At 56.3% G+C, this 26,978-nt stretch overlaps 1 protein-coding gene and 1 long non-coding RNA gene across 6 annotated transcripts in view; one reads left to right on the top strand and one right to left on the bottom strand.

The window, feature by feature from the left end:
* Positions 1–304: 304 nt before the first annotated feature.
* LOC113879968 lies at positions 305–11,984 on the bottom strand. 4 transcript variants are annotated; one of them, XR_003507546.1, is made up of 4 exons: positions 11,718–11,984; positions 9,777–9,910; positions 1,949–2,095; positions 305–1,257 (listed from the first exon to the last, which is right to left on the bottom strand). It is a non-coding gene; the product is annotated as an uncharacterized LOC113879968 (long non-coding RNA). The 4 variants fall into 4 exon arrangements; XR_003507545.1 differs by having other exon boundaries at positions 306–1,257; positions 9,793–9,910; XR_003507547.1 differs by lacking the exon at positions 1,949–2,095 and having other exon boundaries at positions 308–1,257.
* A 341-nt stretch (positions 11,985–12,325) lies between these two features.
* CCDC85C (coiled-coil domain containing 85C) overlaps positions 12,326–26,978 on the top strand; it is a 77,936-nt gene continuing 63,283 nt past the window's right edge. For both annotated transcript variants that reach the window (XM_027521892.1, XM_027521891.1), the window contains exon 1: positions 12,326–13,219. In XM_027521892.1, coding sequence (XP_027377693.1) covers positions 12,412–13,219 — 808 coding nt within the window. In that variant the 5' untranslated portion in view covers positions 12,326–12,411. The remainder of the gene's footprint in view (positions 13,220–26,978) is intronic.

Raw genomic sequence — 26,978 nt, 5'->3', positions numbered from 1 at the left:
TGCTCCCCTGAGAATGCTTCATAAACTGGAAATGGCCTTGAAGAATGTGAGGGTGGATTGGGCTGGGCGGGCCTGCAGCCGTGGAGGCTCTGGGGCCTGCACTGCTGAGCATCAGGTCCAGGGGTTATGTCTTGGGGAGCATCTCTGGTCCTTTTCTCTTGTTTCACATGTCCTGGCCCAGAGGTAGGTTTTATTATTTAGATTAATTATATATTTATTGTTTATATATAATAAATTCTATATATTTTTATATAAATTATACACTATAGCATAATATAAATATTTTATATAAATTATAATATAAACTTTATATTGTTTATATAAATTATATATATAGTTACATCTATTATTTATACTGTAAACCAAACAATGCATGCACTTCGGTTAAAAACAAACCCAGTAACAGTAAAAGGTTCAGAAGGAAGTATTTCCCTGGCCTTTCCTCCCCTCCCCCACCCCCCCGGAACAATCTGTTTCTGCATTTAGTCGTTCCTTCCGGTTTGATCTCTGCATTCCTCGGTAAGGTGTTTTCGTCCGTGGCTCCTTCTTGATTTCTCGGTTCTAGACTTTTCTAGAATTCCTTCCGGCCATGACGGATAAGCCTTCAACTCTCTTAAATCCTCCCATTCTCAAATCTTCTCCGTCAGCTTCTCCTTGAGGGCTCGACCCAGTGCTTAGGTGACCAGTGGTCCAGAGTTTCATTATGATTCTATAAACGTTGCCTACGAAAGTCAAGGAATGGTTTCTTTTTTGGTGGAGTTTGTTTATCTATGCCCTGGAGTTAATGCGTTTAAAAAAACCCACAAACTTGTAAGACGTCTCTTTTTCAATCTGCTTGGCTCTAACCTAGTGGCAGGATGGTCAAATGGTCAGGCATTTGGATATCTCACTCGCTCCTCCCACCTGGGCTCTTCCAGGCTGAGCCCTACCCGCTCTGCTCAGGGGCCTGAGCCGGCCCCTCCCCCTTCTCCTCCCCTCCCTCGTCCCCTCTCTCCCCTCCAAGGACTGGCCCCCCTGGGGAGCCATCCTGCCCCCTCTCAGCTCCTAGGGGAGCGTGTGCTTCAAAAGCTTCCTGAGAGGTGCACGGCAGTTCATTTTTTCCTCTTTTTGGTGACCTTGCATTTCTGACAATGTTTATATTCCAGTCACATATTTGGCTGATGCTCTCTGTGGGCATAGAATCCAGGCAGGAAATCCTTTTCCCTTAGACTTTTAAGGCGACTGATGACTCTTGTGATCTTCTAGCCTCCAGGGTTTCTAATAAGAAGTCCAATGCCAGCTTGTTAAAAATGTATTAATTTAAATACACGTGCACAGTTTCAAAAATCAAATACAAGCATAAAGCCTAAGAAAAACAAAAAAACGCTGCCTCATGGCTCCACCCCGATCCTGATCCTGCATCCCAGAGGCAACTGCTTTCGATTCTTCTTTTGTCCACGTTTGAAAACAACACACTTACAGGGCTCTTCTTTGACTTCCCAGTTTAGGTATTATCACTGCCTTTCTCTTAGGGACCGGGAAGGTTTACTCCACTGATAAGCCACCCCCACACATGCCACCCCTTCTTCTCCCATCCTCCTAGTAAAACTGTACCACAATTTTCTTTGGTTAAATCAATGTTTACATATGATACTATTTAAACACTATGGTCAACAGAGCCACAGTACATCCTATGACTGTATTTCCTTCCTTGCAGGACTTCTGGGTTTCCCTGGGGATTGTTAGTTGCCTCCTTGTTTTGACTTGCTTGGTTTTCTTTATGCTATCACTCAGGCTCTCTGACAGAGCTCTAATGTTCTTCTCTAGGTAGCCGAGGCCCCAGGCAATGCATGAGTTGTGTTCTCTTTCTTGGCCAGCTCTTCCTGGCGCCCCTTCCCACCCCGTTCCCATGTGCACTGACTGCTTCTAGTCCTGAAGCCCTCGCTGTCCGACTTCCCTATGTCATCACCTTTGTTCTGGTGCTATGTCGTGTCCGACTCTCTGCGACCCCGTGAACTGCAGCACGTCAGGCTTCTTTGTCCTTCACGATATATACCATCACTTTGGAATTCCCCACTTCCTGAATTTTGGATCTTCTTGTGTCTTTGTTTAGTTCCTAATTTTTAGAGAAAGAATGCGTGGGAGATACTTTTTTAAAAATCTGGGGACTTTTGGGACTTTCTTGAAGGCGCAGTGGATAAGAACCTGCCTGCCGATGCAGGGGACACAGGTCCGATCCCTGGTGGGGGAAGATTCCACATGCCTCAGAGCAACTAAGCCTGTGCACCACAACTACTGAGCCTGCCTGCTGCTAGTACTGAAGCCCGAGCGCCTAGAGCCTGTGTGCCATGACAAGAGAAGCCACCACAATGAGGAGCCAGGGCATTGCAGCAAAGAGTGGCCCCGCTCACAGCACCTAGAGAAAGCCCACGCACAGCAATGGAGACCCAGTGCAGCCAAAATAAATAAATTTTAAAAATCTGAACATGTCAAACTTCACCCTCATACTTGATAGGCCAGACACCGAAATCATTTTCCTTCAGAATCTTGAACGTGCTGCTCCAAGATCTCTAGCTTTTGGAGTTACTGTTGAGAACATCAGGGCTTCTGATTCCTGATACTTCATGTGTGATCTCTCTCTTTCTCTCCCATTCTCTCTCTGTTTCTGGAGATTTTTAGGATCTCCTCCAGCCTAATCTAAGCGAACTCTAGAGTGAACGCCAGAATCCCTCAGCCCCTTCCTTAACCTCAGCAGTGTATCTGAAGATTCTCTGGGGTATTTGGAGAACCTAGAGAAAAATCTCTAAATCTAGACACTTGGAGAAAGGAGTGCCCCCAGAAATGGGGGTGACTTCTTGGGTAGCCTGGTGCCAATGAACCAGGAGTTCATCTAACCCAGTCCTTCTCAGCCCTGCCTGATAGACCCCCCTCTTCCAGATGGAATGGGTCTGGGGTGGGGCCTGGGCATCTGCGTTTTACCAGCTTATGAGGGGCTTCCCAGGTGGCGCTAGTGGTAAAGAATTTGCCTGCCAATGCAGGAGACGTAGGAGACGCAGTTTTGATCCCTGGGCCGGGAAAATTCCGTGGAGGAGGGCCTGGCAACCCACTCCAGTATTCTTGCCTAGAGAATTCCAGGGATAGAAGAGCCTGGTGGGCTACAGTCCTTGGGGTCGCAGAGTTGGATATGACTGAAGCGACTTAGCACGCACACAGGTGAGCCTAAGCAGTCGGTGCCCAGAGCTGACAACCACTGATCTGACCCACTGGCCTTGTTCAGAGTTAGCGACTTCCTTGTGTGCTACTTATACTTAGTCACTCAGACGTGTCTGATTCTTTTCGATGGCTCAGCGGGTAAAGAATCGGGAAGATCCCCTGGGGCAGGAAATAGCTGCTTCCTTAGTGTTACTTAAAGTGTGGCCTCTCTGAGCAATGGTATCAAATCAAATCCTGCAGAGAGAATTTTGGGTGAAGTAGAAAAGGGAGAAGGCAATGGCACCCCACTCCAGTACTCTTGCCTTGAAAATCCCATGGACGGAGGAGCCTGGTAGGCTGCAGTCCATGGGGTCGCTGAGAGTCGGGCATGACTGAGAGACTTCACTTTCACTTTTCACTTTCATGCATTGGAGAAGGAAATGGCAACCCACTCCAGTATTTTTGCCTGGAGAATCCCAGGGACAGAGGAGCCTAGTGGGCTGCCCTCTATGCGGTCGCACAGAGTCGGACATGACTGAAGCGACTTAGCACCGGCAGCAGCAGAAAAGGGTAGCTTTATTGCTTTGGCAGGCAAAGGGAGACACACCGGCTTCTGCCTTGAAAAACTGTGTGTCTCCATTGCAAAGAAGCTGATGAGGGTTTTTATAACAGAGTCAAGTGTGTGGGGTCACTGACTTGGGTGTGAGCAGGATGGTCTGATTCTTGATGAGCTTCTCTCATCACGTTCATCTGGCCTCAGAGGGTTTCCTGGCTGCTCCTCCCTTGCTTAGCAACTGTTCAAACCCACACTTTGGAACCAGAGATGGTCATGACAGCTCGAGACTTGCCAATAAGAAATGGGGACAGAAAGGCCTGAGAGCCCCACAGGGTCTTGCTCAGCTTCATTAGGACCCTGACTCATTTACAGGGGCTCTGACAGTTTGGAATGCTAAGATGTGACTCTCCACTGCAAAGTTGGGTCCTGGAATTGGGTCTTGGTGGAGCTGAGCCTGTGCTGGAAAGAAGGATCAGCCCTTGTCCTAGAGTCTCAGAATCTCTGGCTGGGCTCTGGGGGATTCCCAAGCCTTTCCCTAGCAAACCAGCACCCCACCTGTCTCACTGTGTGGCTCAGGGTTTGAGTCTTCCCTTTCTCGTGCATTTAAGTGTCTCTCCATCCCAGCAGGAGGAGGGAATGATTCCATTTTCTCGTAAGATCCAGAGCCTCAGGGACAGGCAGGACCCCCCAGGTGTAGTATCAGGTTAGAGACCCAGATTCTAATTCCAGGGCTTTCCTACTTAGCCAGCTCCCTCCTGTATCATTCATTCATTCCACAAACACTCTTAGTTCCCAGCTCTCTGCTGGGAGGACACTGGGGAATGTCCTCTTGTTCGGTGCTGCTGTTGCTCAGTCTCTCAGTCGTGTCCAGCTCTTTGCGACCCCATGGACTGCAACATGCCAGGCTTCCCTGTGCTTCACTATCTCCTGGAGCTTGCTCAAACTCATGTCCACTGAGTCGGTGATGCCATCCAACCATCTCATCCTCTGTCACCCCCTTCTCCTTCTGCCCTCCATGTTTCCCAGCATCAGTGTCTTTCATAATGATCAGCTCTTCGCATCAGGTGGCCAAAGTATTGGAACTTCAGTCACAGGCCTTCTAATGAATATTCAAGGATGATTTCCTTAAGGATTGACTGGTTTGATCTCCTTGCTGGCCAGGGACTCTCAAGAGTCTTCTCCAGCACCACAGTTCAAACGGCGGTAGACAAAGAGGTGGACCCAACTGATGGTTTGGTTGGTAAAGTTACGCATGTCACAGCTTCTGCCCAACTGCGGGCTTGCCTGGGGACTGGAGGCGGTGGGGGGCAACTTTACTATAGCCCAGCCTCGCCCAGATCAGGTCACAGGAGGAATTACTGTTACTGCTGTTGTTGCATCAAACAGGAGGAAGCAGGCTGGAGAGAGTGGGAAAGGCTGGTCTTGGAACTGGCAGGAGCCACATTAACAATTAAGGTCTTCACCGACTTCATTTCCACCATCAGAGCATGAAATATTCAGCAGCGGAGGAGGCTGGTCTCCGATCTCCACAGAGGGCAGGGCCGGAAGGGCAGCTGCCCAGGCCTGGCGGGCAGGGCATCTAGAGGCTGAGGTGGGGCCTGGGGGTGGGAGTGGGGGGTCTCTGGGGGCGTGGCCCAGAGGTATCTCAGGCAGATGGTGCAGCCACAGACCCCAACGAACACAGCTGGGAGGGTCCCAGAGAAGGACGGACTTTGTCCTGGAGGAGGGTACAGCTGTAGGCGGGCAGATGGAAACCCCATCACAGGTGGGACTGCTCGCCTGGGCTTCCCCCTTCCTAGCGCAGTGATGAGGGTCACAGAGAAGCGCCGCTGGCCTCAGAGACCACGCGTCTGGGGTCTGGAACTGATCACCTGGAGTAAATCCTGTGTATCTGACAAGTTAGCATGAGTCATGTCTCACTGGTATCTCTGCACATTTGAAAGTGTCAATTTCGATAAACATTTCAAAGAAGTCACAGTGGGCAAACCTGCTCTACTGTTTCTTCCTCCTGCCCCCCAATATACTGGGCACCTCCAGTATGAAATTTAGCCAGGGTTTCTCTTGTGCTCTGAGAGCCACGAGGGTACAGACCCAAGAGAAGCTCGTGTTTGTGAGCATGAGGACACAGACGGCAGCACTGCTGTTACAGCAGAAAACTAGAAACAAAGGTCCTTCAGCGGGAGAAGAGAAGTCAAGGTAATGTGTTCCTGCGACGGGAATTAGACGGCGGAGTTCTCAGCTGGGGAGGTTTCGCTCTCAGCGGCCATTTGGCAAGGTCTGGAGACATTTTTGTTCTTGTTTTTTAATGTTTATTTTATTCTGGAGTATAGTTGATTTGCAATGTTGTGTTGGTTTCAGTTGTACAGCAAAGTGGTTCGGTTATATTTATCTATTCTATTTCATTTAGGTCAGTATGGAATACTGACTAGAGTTTCCTGTGCTATACAGTATATTTCTTTTATATATAGTTCCCTGGGTTGGGAAGATCCTCTGGAGGAGGGCATGGTAACCCACTCCAGTATTCTTGCCTGGAGAATCCTATGGGTGGAGGAACCTGGTGGGCTATAGTCCATAGGGTCTCAAAGAGTCAGACACCATTGAAGTGTATCTGTTAATTCCAAACTCCTAATTTATCCCTCCCCGGCACCTCCTGCCTCTGGTAACCATGAATTTGTTTTCTGAGTGTCTGTTTCTATTTTATAAATGAGTTCATTTGTATCACTTTTTTAGGTTGGAGACATTTTTGGTTTTCACAGTAACAGGGGCAGGGGTGTCACTTCCATCTAATGGGTCGAGGCCAGAGAAGCTGGTAAACATCTTACACTGTGGAAGACAGCCCCTCCCCGCCCCTACAACAAAGACTTCTCCAGTTCAAACTGCCAACGGTGCTGAGGCTGGGAAACCTCGCTCTACAGCCAGCGGTGCAAATAAATGAACCCCAGCGACATATTTCAACACAATAATGCATGACTTAAAAGCTTGCTGCCAGAGAACACATGAAGTATAATACCATTTGAATAAAGTTCAAAAGCATTCAAGATTAAGCAGTATATTACAAGGGGGAAATATAGCACTATGAGATACAGGAACAAGCAATGCAACATTTAGGATCATGCTCACTCTGGGGTCAGGTGGGCTGGCCAGGTGACCTGGGAGGGGCTTCAGGGGCCAGTGACATCGGTGATTCCTTAAGCTGGGCAGTAGGGTTCCAGGCACCTGCATTGCAGTTTGGTGCGGTAGGAAATCACTCGTAATGAGAAGACTAGTGTTTTGAAGTGCACGGAGCTGGGAGCCCATCCTTCAAACAGCTCTCCTCTCTAGGTTTCCCTGAGGGTTCCTCCCCTCCCCCTCCCCTCCACCTCCCCCTCCCCACTCCACCAGTGCTTTGCTCCTGGGGGCAATGTCAGCAGCTGCAGGGGAAGGAGGGTATTTCATTGGTTCCAGAGGGGAAGGGAGAGGCAGGGAGGGATCCCCCACAACTGAATTGATCCCTAAAGGCAACTTTCTGCCACCTCCACCCTGGCCTCTGGCCAGCCTGGCTTTGCAGTCTTCTGACTGTGTCTCAGCCTCAGCTGACTCTCTCTGATCCATTCTTCCCCTCACAGCTCCAGTCACTTGCTCTTTATCAAACAAAACCTTCCAGGTCTCTCTTCTGCTCTGTACTCTCCTGTGGCTCCCACTGCCCTTAGGTTGAGTGCGTGCCTGTGCTCAGTTGCTTCAGTCGTGTCAACTCTGTGTGACGCCAGGACTGTAGCCCACCGGGCTCCTCTGTCCGTGGGATTCTCCAGATAAGAATACTGGAGTGGGCAGCCATTTCCTTCTGCAGGGGATCTTCTCGATGCAGGGATCGAACCCCTGTGTCTTACATCTCCTGCTCTGGCAGGCGGGGCAGCCATTTCCTTCTGCAGGGGATCTTCTCGATGCAGGGATCGAACCCCTGTGTCTTACATCTCCTGCTTTGGCGGCGGGTTCTTTCCACTAACACCCTTAGGTCAACGTTGAGGCTTTTGCCTGTGACATCGGTGGTTGTGGAAGCTGTGCAGTGCATCACCGACTTCCTGATCTCCAGCACCCAGGGGCCTGGCAGCTGGGTAAGGATGTGAGTGAGTGAGCCCACCCTCCCCCTAGACCTTCCAGTGCTGTGCTCCAGGAGCTGATATCCCAGTAAACTTGCCTGCTAGTGGCCCAGAATCACTGCAGTTTCCCCACTTAAAAATGTGAGAATTGAGACCCTTCATCACTAAACCTGATATTCTGTGCTGCACCCATCCCAGAAGGAAGTCGGTGGCAGCCCATGGCCATAGCTGGCATCCTTTGTAGCCCTGTTTGCCAGGGGCAAGCACTAGACTTCTTGGACAGCCCTTGTTTCAATGTACCTCAGGGTTTGCGTCTGGAAAATGGGTGCAAATGTCCTTGTGGGAAGATTCTCCTGATCCAGAGGGTGGGGAGAATGAACAGGGAGGAGAGGCACATTTCTCCAAGCTTTGACACTAGCCCTGTGAAGGAAGGCTCAGAGGAGAAAACTGGCTCAGAGAGGGTAAGAGACTGGCCTAAGGTCACCCAGCAGGTGGGTGAGAGAAGAGCTGTGAGACAGAGCTAACAACACACAGTGATTGATCTGTCAGCAGGGAGAGCTGGGAAGCTCTACCCATACCCAGTGGTCCCTCCAGAGGCGCAGGGAGTCTCTCTGGCTTGGGGACAATGGGGAAGGTGGAAGCAGGAGGAAGCGGGTGATGGGCGTGGTGCGGGCAAAGAGCAGGCCTCCCCGTCATTGAACCAGAGTCACAGTGAAAAGGGTGTTGCCGAGCAGTGGCGTGCAGGAGGCTGCAGTCTATGGACTCAGAAGGTCGTGGGTTTGAACCTCAGCTCATTCACTTGCTTGCCTTGTGACCTGGGACAAGTGACCTAGCCTGTGAGCCTTGGTTTGCCCCTCTGTAAAACGGGGATTGAGGACTGCATTGAGGACTCGGTGGGGCAGTCCCTGTGAAGCCTTGCCCAGGGCTGGGTAGATACATAGCAAGTGCTCCGCAAACACTGCCCTTTATTGGTACCGATTCCAGTTGCTTCTCCCTCGGCCCTGATTTCACTGCGGCCTCTCAGCTGTGCATGGTGACTTCCCCGGCTCAGGAGTGCAGGGTGGGATCAGAGAAGAAGCCCCAGAGCCCGGCCCCGGACCTGTCAGCTGCCATCGCCTCGCTGACCTGCAGAAATCCTCAGCCACCACACAAACCTCCACTGGCCACACCAGAGTCCTTGGACATCCACCACCCTCTGAACACTGCCCATACGTGTGCACTCAGTGATCTGAGCTTTGTGGAGACAAACAACACAGCCAATAGGAATCCAAGTTAAATCCTCCAAGGTGTTAATGATGTTGTCATTCTGATCATTACGTGAGGGCTGGTTTAGGACCCCCAGCACCCACTGGGTGTGTGGTAAGAGGTGATGGTTATTATTATTGCTGCTGCTGCTCTTAGCCGTCAGAGCCCCAGGAAGGGGCCACACTTCCCCTGGAACTATCCCCTGCTGTTCTCTGCCTCTTTCTACCCCTCACCATTGCTCACCTCTGGGCCTTGGCTTTGCTGCTGCCTCCACCTGGATTATCTTAACCCTCTCCTTCCCCATCTACAGTCTGATAAACTCTTACTCTTTAAGATTCCCCTCGGGTAGGGGTGGGGGTGGGGGTCACCGCCTCCGTGGCCTCAGGATGCTCCTACAATGACGTGTTCTGCTCCTCTCTTCTGTGGTACTTACCACACTGCGTTTGCAATGCATATCTGATTGTACACATACATATGCATTTATGCATAAACACTCAATTAATTATGTTTGTGTGTTTAGGAAATCAATGAATGAAAGTGACCTTAGGCAAGTCATTTCCCTGCTGGGGCTCAGTTTCTTCATCATCAAATGTGGGATTCAGACTCAACTGAACATGCATTTACTCAGCAAACAGCAAAGAGTGGCTGCTGGGAGGTCTATGCTCAGGGCCCAGCCACAGAGGGATAAGAACCCCCTTTCCCTCCCAGTGTGGAGACAATTTACTTACCCTAGTGTGCTCTTACCATTTTCCAGGTTCACAGACCGTGTGATCGGGAATCATTTTGTCTACTAAGTGCACTGGCTGTCACCCTAGCTGGCTCTCCAAAGCATTTGTGTGGCTTTAAATGGACACACACAGCCCTGGAGATTCAGAAGAAAAAAAAAATTGAGGGAGTGGTGAGGAGTGGTGGTGGTGCATCTTTATTTTTTTCCAAGACCCATAGCTCCTTTCCTCACTACCCTTTCCTAAACATCAATCTATACGGAGAGAGGGGCGGAAGGGTGAGGAAGGGAGCGGTGAATCTGTACTAGCCTGCGACACCACACCCCCACCTCTTTCCCACATATGGGCCAGAAAAAGAAAAGAAAGTGTTAGTCAGTCAGTCCTGTCCAACTCTGTGCGGCCCCATGGACTCTAGCCCACACAGGCGTCTCTGTCCGGGGGATTTCCCAGGCAAGAATATTGGAGTAAGGTTTGCCATTTTCTTCTCCAGGGGTCTTCCTGACCCAGGGATCAAACCCAGGTCTCCTACACTATAGGCAGCTTCTTTACTGTCTGAGCCATCAGAGGGAAGCTCTTAAAAGGCAAATCGGGTTATGTTGTGTCCTGCTAATTCCCCCCCCACAGCTTTCCCAGCTGCCTTAGAATCACGGATGATCTGGCCTCTCTGACCTCATCTCTCACACCTCTTCCTTGAATAGGCCACTAAAAGCCAACCCTAGGGCCTCTGCACTAGCTGTTCCCTTTACCTGGAGTGCCCTCCCCCTTATCTTTGTCCTCCGTCACTCAGGCAGCAGCTTAGACCGCACCTCCTCAGAGGTCCTCCCTGACTACGGGATCTAAAGTAACTGATAATCACTTTCTGCGACAGCAGCTGGTCTTAATCCCCTGCACAGCACTTATTACAGCCTCACAGTTCTCCAGTTTGTGGATTTTCTTCTCGCCCCTCCTCCCCGCAGAGTGCAAAGACCCCCACAGCGGGCAGTGGCCGCCGGTCCCCTAGAGAATCCCCCAGTGGTCCAGAAGAAGCCTGGCTTAGAGGAGGCGCTGTACACGGTTGTCCAATGAATGGCTGGGTCTCTGTAAGCCGGGACAGCCGCTGCCGCGCGAGCGCGCGCGCCGGGCCGGGGCGCTCTCTGTCGAGGGCGCGGGTTTTATCTCCAAGCGGGTCCCGGGGGGAGGGACGCCCCTCTCCGCCCGCTTGGCAGCAGACTCGCCGTAAATGCACTTCAGGGATGCGAGGATAACGAGATGGATTCGCACAAGCTGGTGGGGGGAGACCCGGTTGCCAGGCGAGGCAGCCGGTGGGGAGAGTTTTTTTTTTTTTGCCGTGGAATGGGCGCCCCCGCCCCGAGTTAAGACCCCAGTGAGAGACCTTCCCCTCCCCAGTGGTCTCCACGTCGCGAGTCACAGATTCCCTCCCGCATTCCGGGACGAGCGGTCGGGTTGGCGGGGGAACGGTGCGTGTTCCTCAAGCCCTCGCCCTCTCGGGGCAGGGAGGAGGGTACGGGACCTCGATCCGGGACGGCGGGTGAGGCCCCCTGGCCCTCCTGGGGCGCACACGCCGGCGCCGCAGCCCCCGGCTTGAGTGGAAAACGCTGCAACCTCGGCGCACTCCGGGCTGGGGACCACGGTGGAGACCGGGGTAGAGGAGGAGCCGGGGGTCGGGAAGCGGACAAAGAGCCGCTCTCCGCCGGGGAGAGAGACCCCCCGGGCCTGAGTCCTATTGTCCGCCGTATCTCAGACTAAGCTGGACTCTGGTGCCCTCGGCAGAGAGAAGGGGAGCTGTCCTTCCGATCATGGGTATTTGTTTATTCGGGGCGGGGGACGGCGGGCGGGGCGCGCGGGCCCAGGAAGGGGCTGGGCGCCCTTTTCCACGCGTCTCCTTTAAGGGAAGCCCTGCCCTACCTTTCCCACCGTCACCCCCGCCCCTCCCCGCAGCCGTACCTGCATTTTAAAAGCGTCCTGTAGCCCTGGGATTGGCGGAGGCCGCGTCCTCCGGCCGCAGAAACTTGAACCGCGGAGGAGGGGGGCGGTGGGCAGCCCGGGGGGTGGACTGTACCATCTCCCGCGGCGTCCCCCGAGTGCGCCCCGCCCCTCCCACACACCCCCGAGGAGGCCCAATCGAACGGGCGCGGGGGTGGGACCACGGCTCGAGCCCGCCTCTGGCTGGGCGTCGGGCGGGCGGGCGCACAGCGCGGGGGAGACGTGGGGACCCGCCGCGCCTCTGCTCGCCCGCCCGCTCACTACCCCCCGGAGGCGGGGCCCGGGCCTCGTGCGCCCCGCCCCTTGCCCGCCCGGAGTAGGCGGGGCGGCTGGGGCTCCGGAGCTGGGCCGGGGGCGGGCCTCCGCCTGCTTAGCCGGAGCCGGGAGAGATCCCGGCACCGCGGCCGCCGACGCAGCAGCGCTCCCAGCTCGCCGTGTCTCGAGACGCACCGATTCCCCGGGGCGGCCCGGGCGGCGGGCAGGCACTGCGTGAGGGCGCGCGAGGCAGCGCGGGGCGGGCCGCACGCTCCCCCCGGCCGCCACCACCACCCCCACCCCACTCCGCCGCCCGCGCGCGGACCGGCCCAGCGCAGCCCCGGCACGGGGAGCGCCGGCCCGGCGAGGGCGCGGGCGATGCCGCGGTGACGGCCCCGCCATGGCGAAGCCCCCGGCGGCAGCGGCAGCGGCGGCGGCGGCGTCGGAGGAGCTGAGCCAGGTGCCGGACGAGGAGCTGCTGCGCTGGAGCAAGGAGGAGCTGGCGCGGAGACTGCGGCGCGCGGAGGGCGAGAAGGTGGGCCTCATGCTGGAGCACGGCGGCCTGATGCGCGACGTGAACCGGAGGCTGCAGCAGCACTTGCTGGAGATCCGCGGCCTCAAGGACGTGAACCAGCGGCTGCAGGACGACAACCAGGAGCTGCGCGAGCTGTGCTGCTTCCTCGACGACGACCGGCAGAAGGGGCGCAAGCTGGCGCGCGAGTGGCAGCGCTTCGGGCGCCACGCGGCCGGCGCCGTGTGGCACGAGGTGGCCCGCTCGCAGCAGAAGCTGCGCGAGCTCGAGGCGCGCCAGGAGGCCCTGCTGCGCGAGAACCTGGAGCTCAAAGAACTGGTGCTGCTGCTGGACGAGGAGCGCGCGGCTCTGGTGGGGGGCGCGGGCGGCGCGGGCGGCGGCGGCGGCGGCGGCGGCGGCGCCGGCTCCCGCAGTTCCATCGACAGCCAGGCCAGCTTGAGCGGGCCCCTGCCCGGCGGCGCGGCGGGCGCGGGTACCCGGGACGTGGGCGACGGCAGCAGCACGTCGAGCGCGGGTAGCGGCGGCAGCCCCGACCATCACCACCACGTCCCGCCGCCGCTGCTGCCTCCCGGGCCGCCCAAGGTCCCGGACGGCAAGGCCGTCGCCACGCGCCGGTCCCTGGATGACCTTTCGGCGCCGCCGCCTCACCACCGAAGCATCCCCAACGGCCTGCACGGTAAGGACGGCGCCCGCCGGGCAGGGCGCGTCTCGGGAGCAGAGCCCTTTCCCTCGCGGGCGGCCGCCACTCCGGACCCCTCCTCCGGCCGGCGTCGGAGAGATCGCCATCCCGCCCGCGGTGGGGCTTTTTTTTTTGGTGCTGAGTTTTCCGGTTAAGCGATGGAGGCGTGTCCCTGCCACGCTGAATCCGCAGCCTGTCCGGGACCCCCAGACTCCTCAAAAGTTTCTCCAATCTGGGACCGTAGGGCTGGCTGGAGGTGCCGCAGCTCTGCCTGGAAACCCTGGCCCGGGACCGGGAAGTTTTTAATGAGGAGGCGGGGGGCGGGGGAGGGGGAGTGAAAGTGAAATTTTCCCTCTTCTTGGAACAACAGGCAGCCCTCAAGCAATGATCACCTGTGTGCCGGGGCGGAGCTGGCATTCCACCTGGGTTTCTCCGTGCTGTCTGTCCCAGGGAAGGGTCACAGGCCGCTGGGCCCAGAGTGCTGAGGTCGGAGAACCTTCCTGGTTTGCTATTACTCCTGCCTTTCTCAGCGCTCCCCTGACTCTCCCTGGGAGCGGGGACCTTTCTCAACTGAGGCTCTTAAGATTTCCCAGAAGAATATAGGCTTGGACTGGATCCTGGCGTTGTGTCTCCTCGGGCCTCAGTTTCCTTATCTGTAGAATGGAGCTGGTAAGCCCTACCTCCCGGATTTGAGGCAGAGATAAAAGCCTCTGAAGGGGTCTGTAAACTGCTGCTTACTTTCCTGGAAGTGCCGATGTTGGCAGCAGCGGCTGGGGTGTGGGTGGGAGGACCTTTGGCCTCGGGAAAGCCCAGCTACTGTATTCCAGCCCATGTGACTGCTGGGCCCCAAGCACTCTGTAGGAGTGGGGCAGCTGGTCACCCTCCCCATCCCCAACCCTCTGATCGGTGGCTGTCCCTCCTGCCTCGCTCCTCTCCCTCCTCCCTGTCTTTCCACATTTTTGGTGGCTTGGCTCCTGCTTCTGGTGGCTGTTCCTGCTGCCTGAACTATTTGCCTGAAGGTGGAGATTAAACAGCCCTTTCTGGTTCTCTTTGAAGGCTTTCCTAGTTCAGAGAAAATGTATCTAGGCCTTAAATGACTGTTCTTCCCCTGAGTGACAGCCTGGGAGCCGGGTGGGGACGGGACACGCTCTCTTTGCTTTGGTGGCCAAGTGGGCTCTGCAGGTGCCTTGGGGTTGGGGGTAGGGTGGGAACTGGACCCCTGGGGAGGTGGGGCACTAGCCCTTGGCAGTTTTTATTTACCTTCCTAGCCTGTGAGTTGGGGCAGGGCTAGGTGTAGAGGCATATTTTGTTACTGATTAGCAATCTAAGGCTACAACTTGGGTTTCTCTCCAGTGACTCTGTATCCACCCCACCTCCCACCAGCAAGCTCCTTAAGGCCAGTGGGAGTAGCTCAGAGTTAGGTGGTTTGCACCATTTGGGGAATGAGGAGTCACAGTCTCAGCCTCTCTGGTCTTGTTTTCTGGGGCTGGGGTGGAGGGGTGGGGCTTGGGAGGGTCAGATTTCTGGGCCTCGGTTTCCCCAAGTGCAGTAGGAAGTGAAGACTGCGGCAGTCTGTGGCTAGGAAGAGAAATGTTTCTGGTTTTCAGCTGCGTCATCAGTGACACTTGGCAAGGGTGTTTCTCTGCAGGGCACTAAAGTGTCAGGGCATATTGGCAGAGAAGTTCTGGCATATTTTGGACAAGGAGATGTGGACCCTGTCTTTGTTAGCTGCTGCTGTCAGCAGAGCAGCTGTGGAGGACTGGATCCCAACTGAGGTTTCCCAGCCCACTGAGGGGCAGGGTGGGTTCGAGCTGTAGGTTTTCCTGTAGAACCCACGCTCCCCCAAGACCCGTGCACACAGGGAGCAGGACTGCCACAGATTCTGTGGTGACACAGCTTTGGGTCGGGGTGAAATAAGCACTCAGCGTTATGATCACAAATTTCACTCATCAGTGGGATTGTTGTCAATTTAGTTTTGTCTCAAAGTTGAGCGTAGCCTTGACATGTTCTCCCAACAGTATGAGTGGGATGTCTGGAAACAAGGAAAGTCCCTTCTCTTCAAAGCCACTCTTCTGCCCTTGGACCTGTAGTTTTGGGTGGAGAGCAAGCTGGAGATGAGGCAGATAACAGGCCCCAGTCTGGGTGGTGATGAAAGTGGAATCAGATAACAGACTGGTGCCTCAGATCGTTTGCCCTCTCAACCTATCCTCACAGGAACCCTGCGAGGCAGTATTATCCCCATTTTACAGTCAAGCAAGTAGAGGCTCAGAGATGTTCTGAGCAATTCCTGGGAAGGCAACTGAGATTGCAGTGTCAGTTGTCAGTTGCCTGGGTGGTGCTGCGGGGGTCCTGTACTGCTCAGGCCCCGGGGTTGGCTCTCATCTCTGGCCTGTGGTCATTTTGGCTGATAATATTCATCAGCAGACACTGCTGACTCCCCGTTCTCAATTCCGGCTCACGTTTGCCCTGCTTCTCCTGTCCCAGCAAATGTCACTTCCTTATCAGTGACCCCTGAGCAGATGGTTGATAACCTCCGTGCCCGGAGGGCTCAGACAATCTCCTGTTTGAATCTCTTCCCGCTTCCCTCCAGCCAGGGACTTCACTTTCGCAAGCCTCTCTCTGCTCCTCTTCTGTAGAGGGGGTCCTCCTCTATCCCTGCAGGCAGTGGGCCTCAACTGTTGTCAGGACCTTGTCATGCATGTTTCTCCCAAGGATCCTCATGAGAAAGAGAGGGACCTGTTGGGGGTTTGCCAAATAGACATCGGCCCTTCTCTTTGAAACTCTGTTTGCTGTTTAGACAGATAGCTCTCCCAAGCTGGTGTCTGGTTGCACCTCCTGGGGCTCAGTGGCCCTGTAGTCCTGTCCCGAAGCTGCAGGGTACCTGCAGCCCTGCTGGGCGCCCTCGGGGCCCTAAGAGTCTGTGGTGGGTGGCGGCCCATCTGTATTCCAGGTCCTCCCAGGCTGGGCCTGTGCCTGACCGGCCTGTGAATAGGAATTCAAATAGCCCTTAGTCTTTTTTTTTCTTTTTCTTTTTTGACAGAGGTCTGGGCTGAGCTGATTAAAGTCTGGACTGGGATGCTCTTTGCTCTAATTTAGTGGTGGGGAGGTGGGGGCAGACTGGGACAGGCAAACCCCAAACATCAGAAAGTCAGGTTTGCATTTTGAACTAATGCAGTTTTCAAACAAAAGTTATTTTTAACAGTTCTCCCATTCCCCTCCCTGTCCCGCGTGTCCCACCTTCTTTCTTCCTCCCGCCGCCCACCGTGTGCCCATTCACCTCCATCCCAGCCCTCCCATAACATCACATGGCCCACTCCCCCTTCCGCTAACCCCAGAACGAGGGCCTCCAGCCCTTTGTACAGGCCCCGTTTATACCTTTAAAAGTTTGCATGAAGAGTTTGAGCTTCTCAAAATAAGATGTGTTTGTTCTCCTGCTTGTATGTTTTTTTTTTTGTTGTTGGTTTAAAGGGAGGATAGAGTGAGGGTGGTCTGGGTCTTTAAAAAAAGACGGAGCCTCTGACCTTGAATAGGTCTTTTATGAGGGGATCCCAGCTCAGCAGCCCCGGCTAATGTGCAGCTTTTCCTAAACCCAGCCAGGCCTAGGGGCAGAGGTCAGTGAAGACAAGGAGGCGGGGTTGAATAAGCCTTTCCCCCTCCCTCCCCATCCTGACCCCACCAGCCATCCCTGGCTTTGGGGTACTGTGCCCCCAGGGCCAGGAGCTCGCTGGCTGGTAACCCAGGGCAGGTGCCCTGTGCTTCACAGTTTAATACCTACCACAGAGCATCCCAGTCCCAACTCCATTGTGTTCAGAGCTCCCAAGTGGTCCCACATCGCAGATGGAGAAACTGAGGTCTGGAGAGGTGTGGTGACTAGCTCCCAGTCCTGTGGCCTGGCTGGGGCAGAGAGGAGTGGCTGGATCAGTCCAGCCTGCCGCCCCCCTGAGCCAGGACAGGCTGAGGACCACCCCCACCTCTTTGGGAGGCCCCACCAGTAGTGGAAGTCTCCTCGGAGCTTAATCCTGGCAGGGCCCCTGTGACCTGTAGATGGACCCAGGCAGGCTGGGGCCCGTGTAGCTAAGGTGTGGCTCCCCTTCTCAGGCCAGACCCAGAGCCTCAGTCTTGCTGTCCTGTTTTCCTTGCCTGAAGTTCCCGGCCCCAGAGATCTGTGGATGGGAAAGTACCAGCTTCCGTGCACCGGGTTGCTCCTTACTTCTGTTTTCATTCCCTGGCTTCCCTGCCAGACAGCTTCCCTCTGCTGTCACAGCCCCACCAGGCCCCTCACTCAGGGCCTGGCCTCTGAGTTCCTAGGACACAGACTTGGTTTTATGTTGATCCTGGAGTGGCGCGATTAAACCCTCCACTGCTCATGGTCTGTGTTTTGTACCCGTGGGGGATTTCCTATGCTCTGCTTGTCCTCCTCATTGGCACAAAGCATTGGGGGCCTGGACCCTGCTCGAGTTCTGGGACCTCTGTTTTCTCATCTGCAAAGTGGGAAGCTGTGACCTGCCTTCTGGTTGAGGAAGGAGGAGCGTAGGGTTGTGTCTAAGGTGAGCAGCGTGTAAGAGGAGGCAGCTTACTGCACATGGAAGCCTCGATTTCCTCATCCGTGTCCTGAGAACTGAGCCTCAAAGGATGGGCTCAGGGACTTCCCACTGTCACCTGGACTCCTGCAGACTTGCCTCCTCGGGGTGGGGCTGCGGGATCCCCATCACATGCTTGTAAAGGGGTCCTTGTGCCTGCCCCCTGTCACAGCCACAGGAGTCCTTGTCCGGTTGAATGGAAGAGGGTGGCATTCCAGCCTCAGAAGCAGGTCTGCAGGTGGATCTGGACCAGGGGTGCCGAGAGCCCAGGACCTGCAAGGTGTTTTCCCAACCTGCAGGCAGGCAGGGGGCTGGAAGCCTCTTGGGAACAGCAAGAGCCAGTGTGTTGAGCCAGGAGATGAAGGGCTTTGGAGTTGGTGAACGGCCACTAGATGGGCCGTCAGCCCAGGGGCGTTAGTGCTGTGTGCAGACCCCCAAAGTTCCAGCAATTTGGACTTCAGCTCCCGCAAATAAGCGTGGTCCAGGTGGACCTGGTTGCCTCTGGAGGTGGGGAGCTCCCCATCAGGAGAGGCATGCAAACCCAGGGCATTCCCGAACCCCCTGCAGGGAAGCGCTCAGACAGCTGGGTAGCTGGTTGTGCGAGTCTAGAACAGAGCAGAGAATAGTCTGGAGGCGGGTGGGTGGGGCAGGTTGTTGAGAGAATTCGCCCTTCGAGCAGGAAGGAAAACAAGAGCAGACGTTTGAGCAGTTACTCAGTCTGAGAGTGCCACGAGCGGTGATTCATGTAGCTGGGCTTGGGGAGTGGCAGCTTGGGAGTGTCCATCTGGAGTCTGTTGTGGTGTGGGCTGGGTTGGGGGCCTCCAGGGTCACAGGAAAGAACCTTCTCTGCAGGTCCTCAGACTAGGCGTGTCTGCCCCAAAGCCCCGCCTGCCTCCCTGTGACTCCTGATGTCTGGGGTCAGGGGCTCCACCCTGAGCTATTGGGGTGCTCAGGCAGAGCGGCACCTGTGGGCGACACACCCTCTCTCTCTGCAGCCTCACTGTGCCTGTCCATGGAATACTTAGACCCATGGTGGCTCTGCCCACACCTACAACCTGGGTGCCGGGGAGCGGGTTGCGGGGAGCGGTGGGGAGGGGGGGTCCCTGCAGGGAGTACCCTGGGATTTCAGAGCTGGGAAGAAGGCAGCACTTATCTCCTTGGAGCGAGGTAATGACAGGACCCCACTGGCTTCCCTGAAGCCTGGCGATAGAGGAACAAGTTGGTCTGCGAAACAGACCTGATGCTCTTTTGATCGTGAACAGGCAGGAATGGGCCCCCACACCCTCAGCTTCCAGGCACCGAAGCTGGTCACTGTCATCTGTCCCTTCTTGCTGTTCTCTGCTGCCGCAGGCAGGCAGGCAGGGGCAGGAGGGTGGAGGGCAGGTCTGGAGCTGGGTCAGTTCCCTGGTGATGGATGCCTGCCTCTTCTTGAGCAACTCACTGTTGGTCTCCACTGTCCAGGGAGCAGGGCAGAAAGATTAGGAGTTGTATTGATTCGTTGGTAAATGTTCTTGGGATCACCCTGTGTATGGTGTTTAAGCAGACATGTGGAGTGTCGTTTAACCAGAGCAGAGGCCAGGGGCCCTGGGGAGTAGGTGAGGGTCTGTTTCCCTTTCCTCCTTCCTGCTTCCCCATTGGCCAGAGGCCCTGGTCATTTGTTATTTCCTGAATTCGAACGTGGGCTTTCCCCTCCTCTGTTGCAATGCGGGGTTGCGTCTTAGAATCAGCGTGTGTGTTTACTGCAGGGTCTTCCCCTCCCTCGCTCTGGAAAATCGGGCATCTGTGACTGATGGTATCTTAGACAGGAGGAAATGCCATGCCTGGGAAAGCCGGAAACTTGGGAGCAAACTGCTCGGAGCCCTAAAGGCTCTCAGAGAAGACTGGGAAGGGAAGGGGACCCGCCCCAGGCTTGGCCACACCGGTGCCGAGACCCACCGGGGCGGGGGTGGGGTGGGGTGGTAGGGGTCCCCGTTTCTGCTGAGGAAGGGGCTCAGAGCAGAGAGGCAAGTCACATCAGGTCACTTGGGGGTGGGGAGGGGGGCGTCCACGTGAAGCTGCAGCCTGTACCCCGGCCACCGCTGTGTGACTTTATCATGCTCCCTTCGCTGCTCTCGCAAGTGCCCTGGTTTGGCTCTCAGCCTCTTCGGGGGTGCCTGGAGCTGAGTGGAGGGGGGTGGCTGGGGCTGGGAGCTGAGACGGAGCAGGTCCATGCAAGCAGAGGAGAGGAGGGGAGAGGCCAGGTGTGGAGGGAGGAACAGCTGGAGCACTGGCACATCTGGCTCGGCGGGGCGGCGCTGACTGCGCGTGCTGGGGCAGGTGGCTCTGTGGCACTGCTCACACCGCGTCCCCCGCTGCAGTCCCTGGGCTGGGCTCTTCCAGCTGTGAGCGGTTCCAGCTGTGACCTTCTCTCGGAGAGTTTTTCTGCAGTCAGCTGTCCCGGGCGCACTCAGAGACTGCCACTTTCCATAGTCCGTCTGCTCCCTTCCCCTTGCACCCCGCTGAACACACACACGGGGGCCCCACTGCTGATACAGTCCCCACGTCTGGGGCGGCTTCAGGGGCATGGGTGTGCCCCCTCCCACCCCCCAGGTCAGGGCTCTTTGTGTGGATCGAACAACGCAGAGCCAACGGCCACAGCCCCCTCGTGAACTGACCTCACGCAAGCCCCGTCTTCTCTCTGGGCCCTCGTTTTGCCCCTCTGTAAAATGGGAAGCTTGGGTGGGCCATGCCCAGGGTGCCAGAGACCCTCACATCCTCTGGCCCCTTGACTCAGCATTCCTAGAACTGGCAGAACCACAAGGAACGGGCCACCTGCCCTGCCTGTCCTGCCTCTGGCCGTCACCTTTGTGGTTAGGTCTCTTGCAGGGGCAGGTCTGGGTGGTGGCAGGGCTGTGGCTGCCGTGATGACAGGTGGGCACCTCTCTGTCCAGCACTGAGGCCAAAGCCAGTGGCTGGCCAGCCTGTCCTCGTGAGGAGCCATGGTAAGGGCCCCGGTGGAATTACCTGCCCCTGCCATCTGATCGCCTTCTGCAGGCCTGGGTGCTGCTAGAGGAGAGCGCTGGGCTCTGGTCCCCTGGTGTGGGTTGTCCGGGACAAGACCGGCTGTTCTGGACGTACGTCATTTGCTGTCCTGTCTGTCCCCAAGCCCATAACCTTCCCCAGGGCAGGGTCCAGTCTTCCTGGCATGTGGTAGGCGCGCAGTAAATGGTGGGATGAGAAATGAGCAACCCAGAGGCGTTGGATGAGTTCTCCCTCTGGTTTTAAACCCAATGGTGGTCCATCCGCTTTGGCCACCTGCCTTTCTTTCTTTCTTTTTTTTTTCCATTTGTGCCATTTGGCGTCAAATGGCCTTGAACTACTTAAAAAAAAAACCATATCACCTCCCTAACCCCCAGGGTGGTGACTTGTGCTTCCCACTGCCCACCCCTTCCCTGCCCCCCGACTGTTGCCTTTTAACAGCTCCTTAGAAGTACATCTTTGCTTTTATCAGTGGTTCTCAACCTTGGCTGCATATTAGACGTCACCTTTGGGGACTTGAAGAAATGTCAGTGCCTGGACCAGTTCTCAGAGATGGGCCCAGTGGGTCGGGGGTGTTGGAGACACTCCCTGGGGGCTCCTCCCCGGTGGGAAGCTCTGGGAGACAAGCTGTGGTGTCCACAGGCCGCCTGAACTGGAGGTGGCCTGTCTGCAGGTCAGCTGGCGGCAAGGACACCTCCCCACACTGGGGCATCACAGAGCCCAGCCTGCGGGCTTGGAGGCTGGTGTCGGCTCACGTTAGCTGTGAGCGTGAGACAGGCCCGTTTGGATGGTCGCTTGCCCGCATTTGCCGCCTGGATGCCCAGGGAGCTGGCTATGGTCTGCCTGGAGGACAGTGGAAAGCTGGATCTGAAGCTGGCCTGGCGTTTGCTGAGCACCCACCCCAGCCCTGGTCACGGCTCGGCCTGGTGGTCCCCCCAACCCCCCTGCCCCCTGCCGCCCCCCGGGAGCCAGAGCAGACTGCCAGGCATCAGGCTGAGAGGCACTGACTGCCTTTGTCACCCCCGTGGAGCGGGCGGTGGGTGGTGGTCGGGTGGAGGCTGGGCCGCCCCAGAGGGGCTGGGGGCCTGCTTAGGGCTGCGGTCAAGGGGACAGAGGTGGGCAGGGCTGACAGCACCCAGACGGCAGGAGAGCCGACCCATTTCCAGAAATAGCCCATGCACTGTCAGGGAAGCATCTCTTTGTCTTCCCTGATCTGTCTTTCTGTCGGCTCTGGGCTGTAAGGCAAGAAGCAGGCGCGCTCTTGTCTTGGAATCAGAGGCTCCGGGAGCCGCCCCCACCCCCCCACCGCCCCCCACAAGGGCCCGATTGTGCGGCGCCCCTGAATGGGCCCGCCCCGCCCCAAGCGCACCGGCTCCTGTCCTAATGAGCCCGCTCTGGGAGTGGCCTTTTGTGGCGGGTTCCGGCCACGCTCCCTGTGCCAGGGGCTCCCAGAAGGCTTGATTCACATCTCCTGGAGCTCCGGGGGTGGACAATGGGAGCTCCCGCCCTGCCCTTTCGCCTTTTCCTCTGTGTTTTCTGTATTTTGGGGGAATGCACGCACACACCCCACTTCTATACGGGACAGAAAATCAAACCACAGGTTTCTCGCCCTCTCTGCAGCTTCTAGCCTTGGTGGGAGGAGGGCCGGGTTCCCAGCCCCTCCTGTGGGACCTCCCTCCACCACTGTCCCCCTCTCTTGTTTCTGGGTCTCTCCTGGCTCCTTTCCCCTGCAAACAGGCTCATGTTTCCTGGTCCAAAACAATAAACAAGATCTTCCCCCTTCTGATCCCTGCCCTGCTCCCATCTTCCACTGCTCACTTCTCCCGGGAGCATCGAGGCCCAGCCCACCTTCCCACCCATCCCTTCTTGGCCCCTGGCAGCCCTGGGCCCCAGGACAGGCAGCTCCGGCTTGGCCCATTGGCTTCTCCTCATCCTGATCTCCCGGTGGTGTTTGATGCCCACCATGGGCTCATCTGCTAGAACAAGGCTGTGGGCCGCTCAACCCCGACCTCCCTGGCTGCAGCGTTTGGGTGTCCAGCTGCCTCCTGCCTTTGCCAGTCAGCCTCCCTCCAGGAATGAGCCCCTGGTCTTTCTCTACTTCTCTCTCCTGGCCTGGATGTCCAGCTGTCGAGTGTCCTGGTCAGCATCCCGCTGATGGTGCCCTCTGAGTTGGGGCCCCTGTGTCTCACCGACACCGCTGTGCCCCACCGACACCCCTGTGCCCCACCGACACCCCTGTGCCCTCCACCTGATGGGTGGCGACTCTTCCCCAGGGTTTCCTGGCTCTGGTCCTGAGCTGCCCACTAGCCACTGGAGGCTGTTTCAATCCGAGTTAATTCAGATTAAGTAACAAGAGCGGTTTGGTTTCTGAGCTGCACTCAGGCCTCTTGCAAGCGCTTTGCAGCTTGTTGTCAATGCAGGAAAGGAAGCTCTCTGTTGTTCCAGAGAGTTCTGTGGGCAGTGCCGGTCTGGACAACGCCTGGCTGGGCCTTGCGCTTGGTCTTGTGCACAGAAGGAAGCAGGTGTCAGGGACTCTGCCCCTCCCTGCCAGGCTCCACGCACCTCCCCAAGGTCCGCCTGCCTTGCAGGTGCACAGCAGGCCCTGAGGGCTTCTGTTGGCAGGAACCCCCTCTCCTGCCTCCTGCCCCCACGGGAATCCCGCTCTTCCCTCGAGGCCTAGGTCTGCCCTTCGGGGTGGCTGGTCACCGGCTGAGCGAGCAGCAGTCCGCATCCTCTCGTCCCCTGGTGTCCGCAGGAGCCTCTTGCCGGGTGCCCTGCAGCCGTGGATCTCCTGCTGGTAGCCTTGTGTGTGGGTCCACAGATCTGTGTAGGAAGCCCAAACCAAAGAGGCCACAGGCAGGGCTTCCGGAGGCTGCGGAGGTCACCCCCTCAGAGCCCAGCCCCTGCTCCCAGCCTCAAAATGAGACCAGGAGGCCTGCAGGATCAGAAAACAGAGAAACAGCTTTTGAAACGGTGGACTGAGGTGAGGGGAGGGGTGCAGGGGAGGGGACCCAGGGCCTCCGCTCCGTCTCCTCCCCGCCGTCCATGCCAGCAGCATCCTGGCCAGTTGCCAGCCCCCAGCAGGGTCCCCCTGCCGCCCTCTGTGGCTGTGATGGGCAGTGGGCAGGCACACTGTTTCAGGGTTAAATGAGCTGCCAGAGTCCAGCCGTGGGTCGTTATGCCAGCTGGTCTCCCTGGCAGATGAAGCCATTATGCACCACACCTGGGGTCCAGCCCTGGGCTCGGCCTCGCTGATTGTTGCCCCTCTGTGAGCCCACTGTTGGGTTTTGGGGGGGAGGGCAGAGGGACCGATGAGATCACAGCTGGATGGTGCCCCCCATTCCCCCTCCCCCTCCCGCCTTGAGGGCCTGCTGGGGCACTAGCTTGGTCTCTGGAAGACGAGCTGATATTCCGGCCTTCCCCACCTTGGGGGCCAGAAGGGTCCCAGGAGAGCCCCTTCCTAAGTCATCTTCCTCTGGAAATGCAGCTGATCGTGGTGGAGCCCTTGGAGCCTTGGTGGGTGGGATTCTTGGCGTCAGCTCCCTGGGGGTCCACTGACCCCTTCTCCTGCCGCTGCTGCCCCTCTCCCTGATCTGCGGCCGTGGGTTTCCTGGGAGCTCTGCCCCACGCCAGCCTGCAGTCCCCCAGTCGTGGGAACCCCTCCTGCTGACCGGGGGCCACTCTCGAGTGTGGTCAGGAGGTCCGGTGGATGCTTCCTGCCCTCCCTCTGAGGTCCCGGCCCTGGAGGGTGGTCCTCACCCTCGAGGTGATCCCTGACCTTGGAGGGTGGTCCCCAGTACAGTTAAATTTCATCTCACGCCTCTCCCTGAAGAGTCCTTAATCCCTATCGTCCCCCCAAGTTGAGACCTGGTTCCCGTGAGCGCTGGCCTGGCTGTGGGCAACATGATCCGCTCCCCAGTGTGTGTGGCTGGGTCCTTGTGGGCAGTGCGGGATGAAAAGACCCCTTGTTTCTGGTGTAATTCAAACTCTCAAACTGGGCAGGAGAGTGGCCGGCGGGCCGGTGGGCGGGGGTGGGGTGGGGGTGGTGTGGGGAGGCCAGCCTGCCCTCCTGCTCTCCAAAACGGTGCCGCAGGTGGGGTCCCTGGAGCTTTCTGGCCTGGGGCTTTAATTTGGGGGTCGTGATAGGAGGGAGACAGCCAGGCCCCCTCAGCCTCCTCTGGGCCCTCGGCAGGCCCTGTTGCTTCAGGGTCAGCTGTGCCCCGCCCTGTGCTGACCTTCGGTGGACACGCATGCAGTGGTCTCCTTAACCCGGGCATGACAGGCTTTGGGGAAACTTGGGTCCCCAACATGACTGCTCTTGTGCTATTTCTAAGAGGTGGGGTCTGTGGCCCAGGAAAGACCCAGAACCACGTTGGGAGGGACAGTGAAATCCCTCCCTGAAGGTTTTAAAACAATTAAAAAAAAAATGTATATATATACATGAAAGTGAAAGTGAAGTCGCTCAGTTGTGTCCGACTCTTTGTGACCCCATGGACTGTAGCCTATGAGGCTCCTCGTCCATGGGATTTTCCAGGCAAGAGTGCTGGAGTGGATTGCCATTTCCTTCTCCAGGGGATCTTCCCGACCCAGGAATCGAACCCGGGTCTCCCGCATTGCAGGCAGACGCTTTACCGTCTGAGCCACCAGGGAAGATAATTTTTGTTTAGTTTCTTTTTTAAAGTTTTTATTGACATATAGTTGATTTGTAATGTGGTTTTAGTTTCAGGTATATAGCAAACTGATTCAGTTGTACATATGTATATAAATATATATTCTTTTTTTATATTTTCTTCCATTGTAGGTTATTGCAAGATACTGAGTGCAGTTACCTGTGCTATATAGTAGGTCTTTGTTGGTAATATATTTTATATGTAATAGTGTATATATTTTAATTCCAAGCTCCTAATTTATCCTCATCATCTTTGCCTTTGGTAACCATAACTTTGTTATTTGTCTGTGTGTCTGTTTCTGTTTTGTAAATGAGTTCGTGTCTTTAAGATTGCACATATAAGAGATATAATATGAAAATTTTCTTTGGCTTATTTCTTGGTACGATCATCTCTGGTTCTTGCCATGTTGCTGCCATTGGTGTTATTTCCTTCTTTTTATGGCTAATATTCCATTGTATATATATCAGTATTTCCCTTCTTCATGGGATCTTCCCAACCCAGGGCTCGAACCCAGGTCTGCCGCATTGCAGGCAGATTCTTTACCAGCTGAGCTATAAGGGAAGCCCAATATATGTTGTATTACACCTTTATCCATTCCCCTATCGATGGACATTAGGTTGCTTCTCCCTGAAGCCTTTGAAAAATAAGAATGAATGAGCTTAACGCACGCCAAGAGGCTCCACGCAGGACGCAGGGAGTGAAATCGAATGGCCTCTCCCTTTGCTGAGAGGGCGTCCTGGACACCGCCCATCTTGGACTGAGCCTGTGGTCTAGTGGGTTTGGAGGTCAAGTTCTGGTTCACCCCCACCCCACCATCTTCAGAAAGTCACACCTCTGCTCCTCTCTCTTTTTTAAAAAGTAATTTTATTTGTTTGTGTATTTATTTTTGGCTGTGCTGGTCTTCGCTGCTGCACCGACGTTCTTGGGTTGCAGAGAGCGGGGCCGCCCTCTAGTTGCGGTGCGTGGACTTCCCATTGTGGGGCCTCTCGTTGCGGAGCACAGGCTGCGGGGTGCGTGGACGTCAGTAGCTGCGGTTCTCGGGCTCTGGAGCACAGACTCAGGAGCTGGGGCTCATGGCCTTAGGTGCTCTGCGGTGTGTGGGGTCCTCCCAGCCCGGGGATCGAGTCCGTGGCTCCTGCCTTGGCAGGTGGATTCTCTACCACTGAGCCCCTGGGATGCCCCTGGTCCTCTCTTGCAGTTAAGGATTCAGGCTTCGGTAGATGTTTCCAGGCACGTCTCTGCTTCCTGACTTTCTCTCTGTGTGTCTCTTCCCTTCTGCCTCGTTTTCCTGGGGCCTCAGTTTACCAGCTGGGAAGTGAGGCAGCTGGACCAGGTCCATGGGGGCTCAGAGACCACAGAGGAACCTGGGGCAGGTTCTGGACGCGGGATCCCTTCTGGGCCTCAGTGTTGCCCTGGTGGGCATTCCCAGCCTGGCCCCTTCTCCCCTGCTGGACTAGTGCCACCGGGGCTTTTTTTTCTCTGTGACAT

The sequence above is a fragment of the Bos indicus x Bos taurus genome, chromosome 21 (genome assembly GCF_003369695.1).
Source record: "Bos indicus x Bos taurus breed Angus x Brahman F1 hybrid chromosome 21, Bos_hybrid_MaternalHap_v2.0, whole genome shotgun sequence".
Taxonomy (NCBI): domain Eukaryota; kingdom Metazoa; phylum Chordata; class Mammalia; order Artiodactyla; family Bovidae; genus Bos; species Bos indicus x Bos taurus.
Note: the sequence above shows the minus strand (reverse complement) of the source record. Positions and strands in the feature narration are given on the sequence as shown.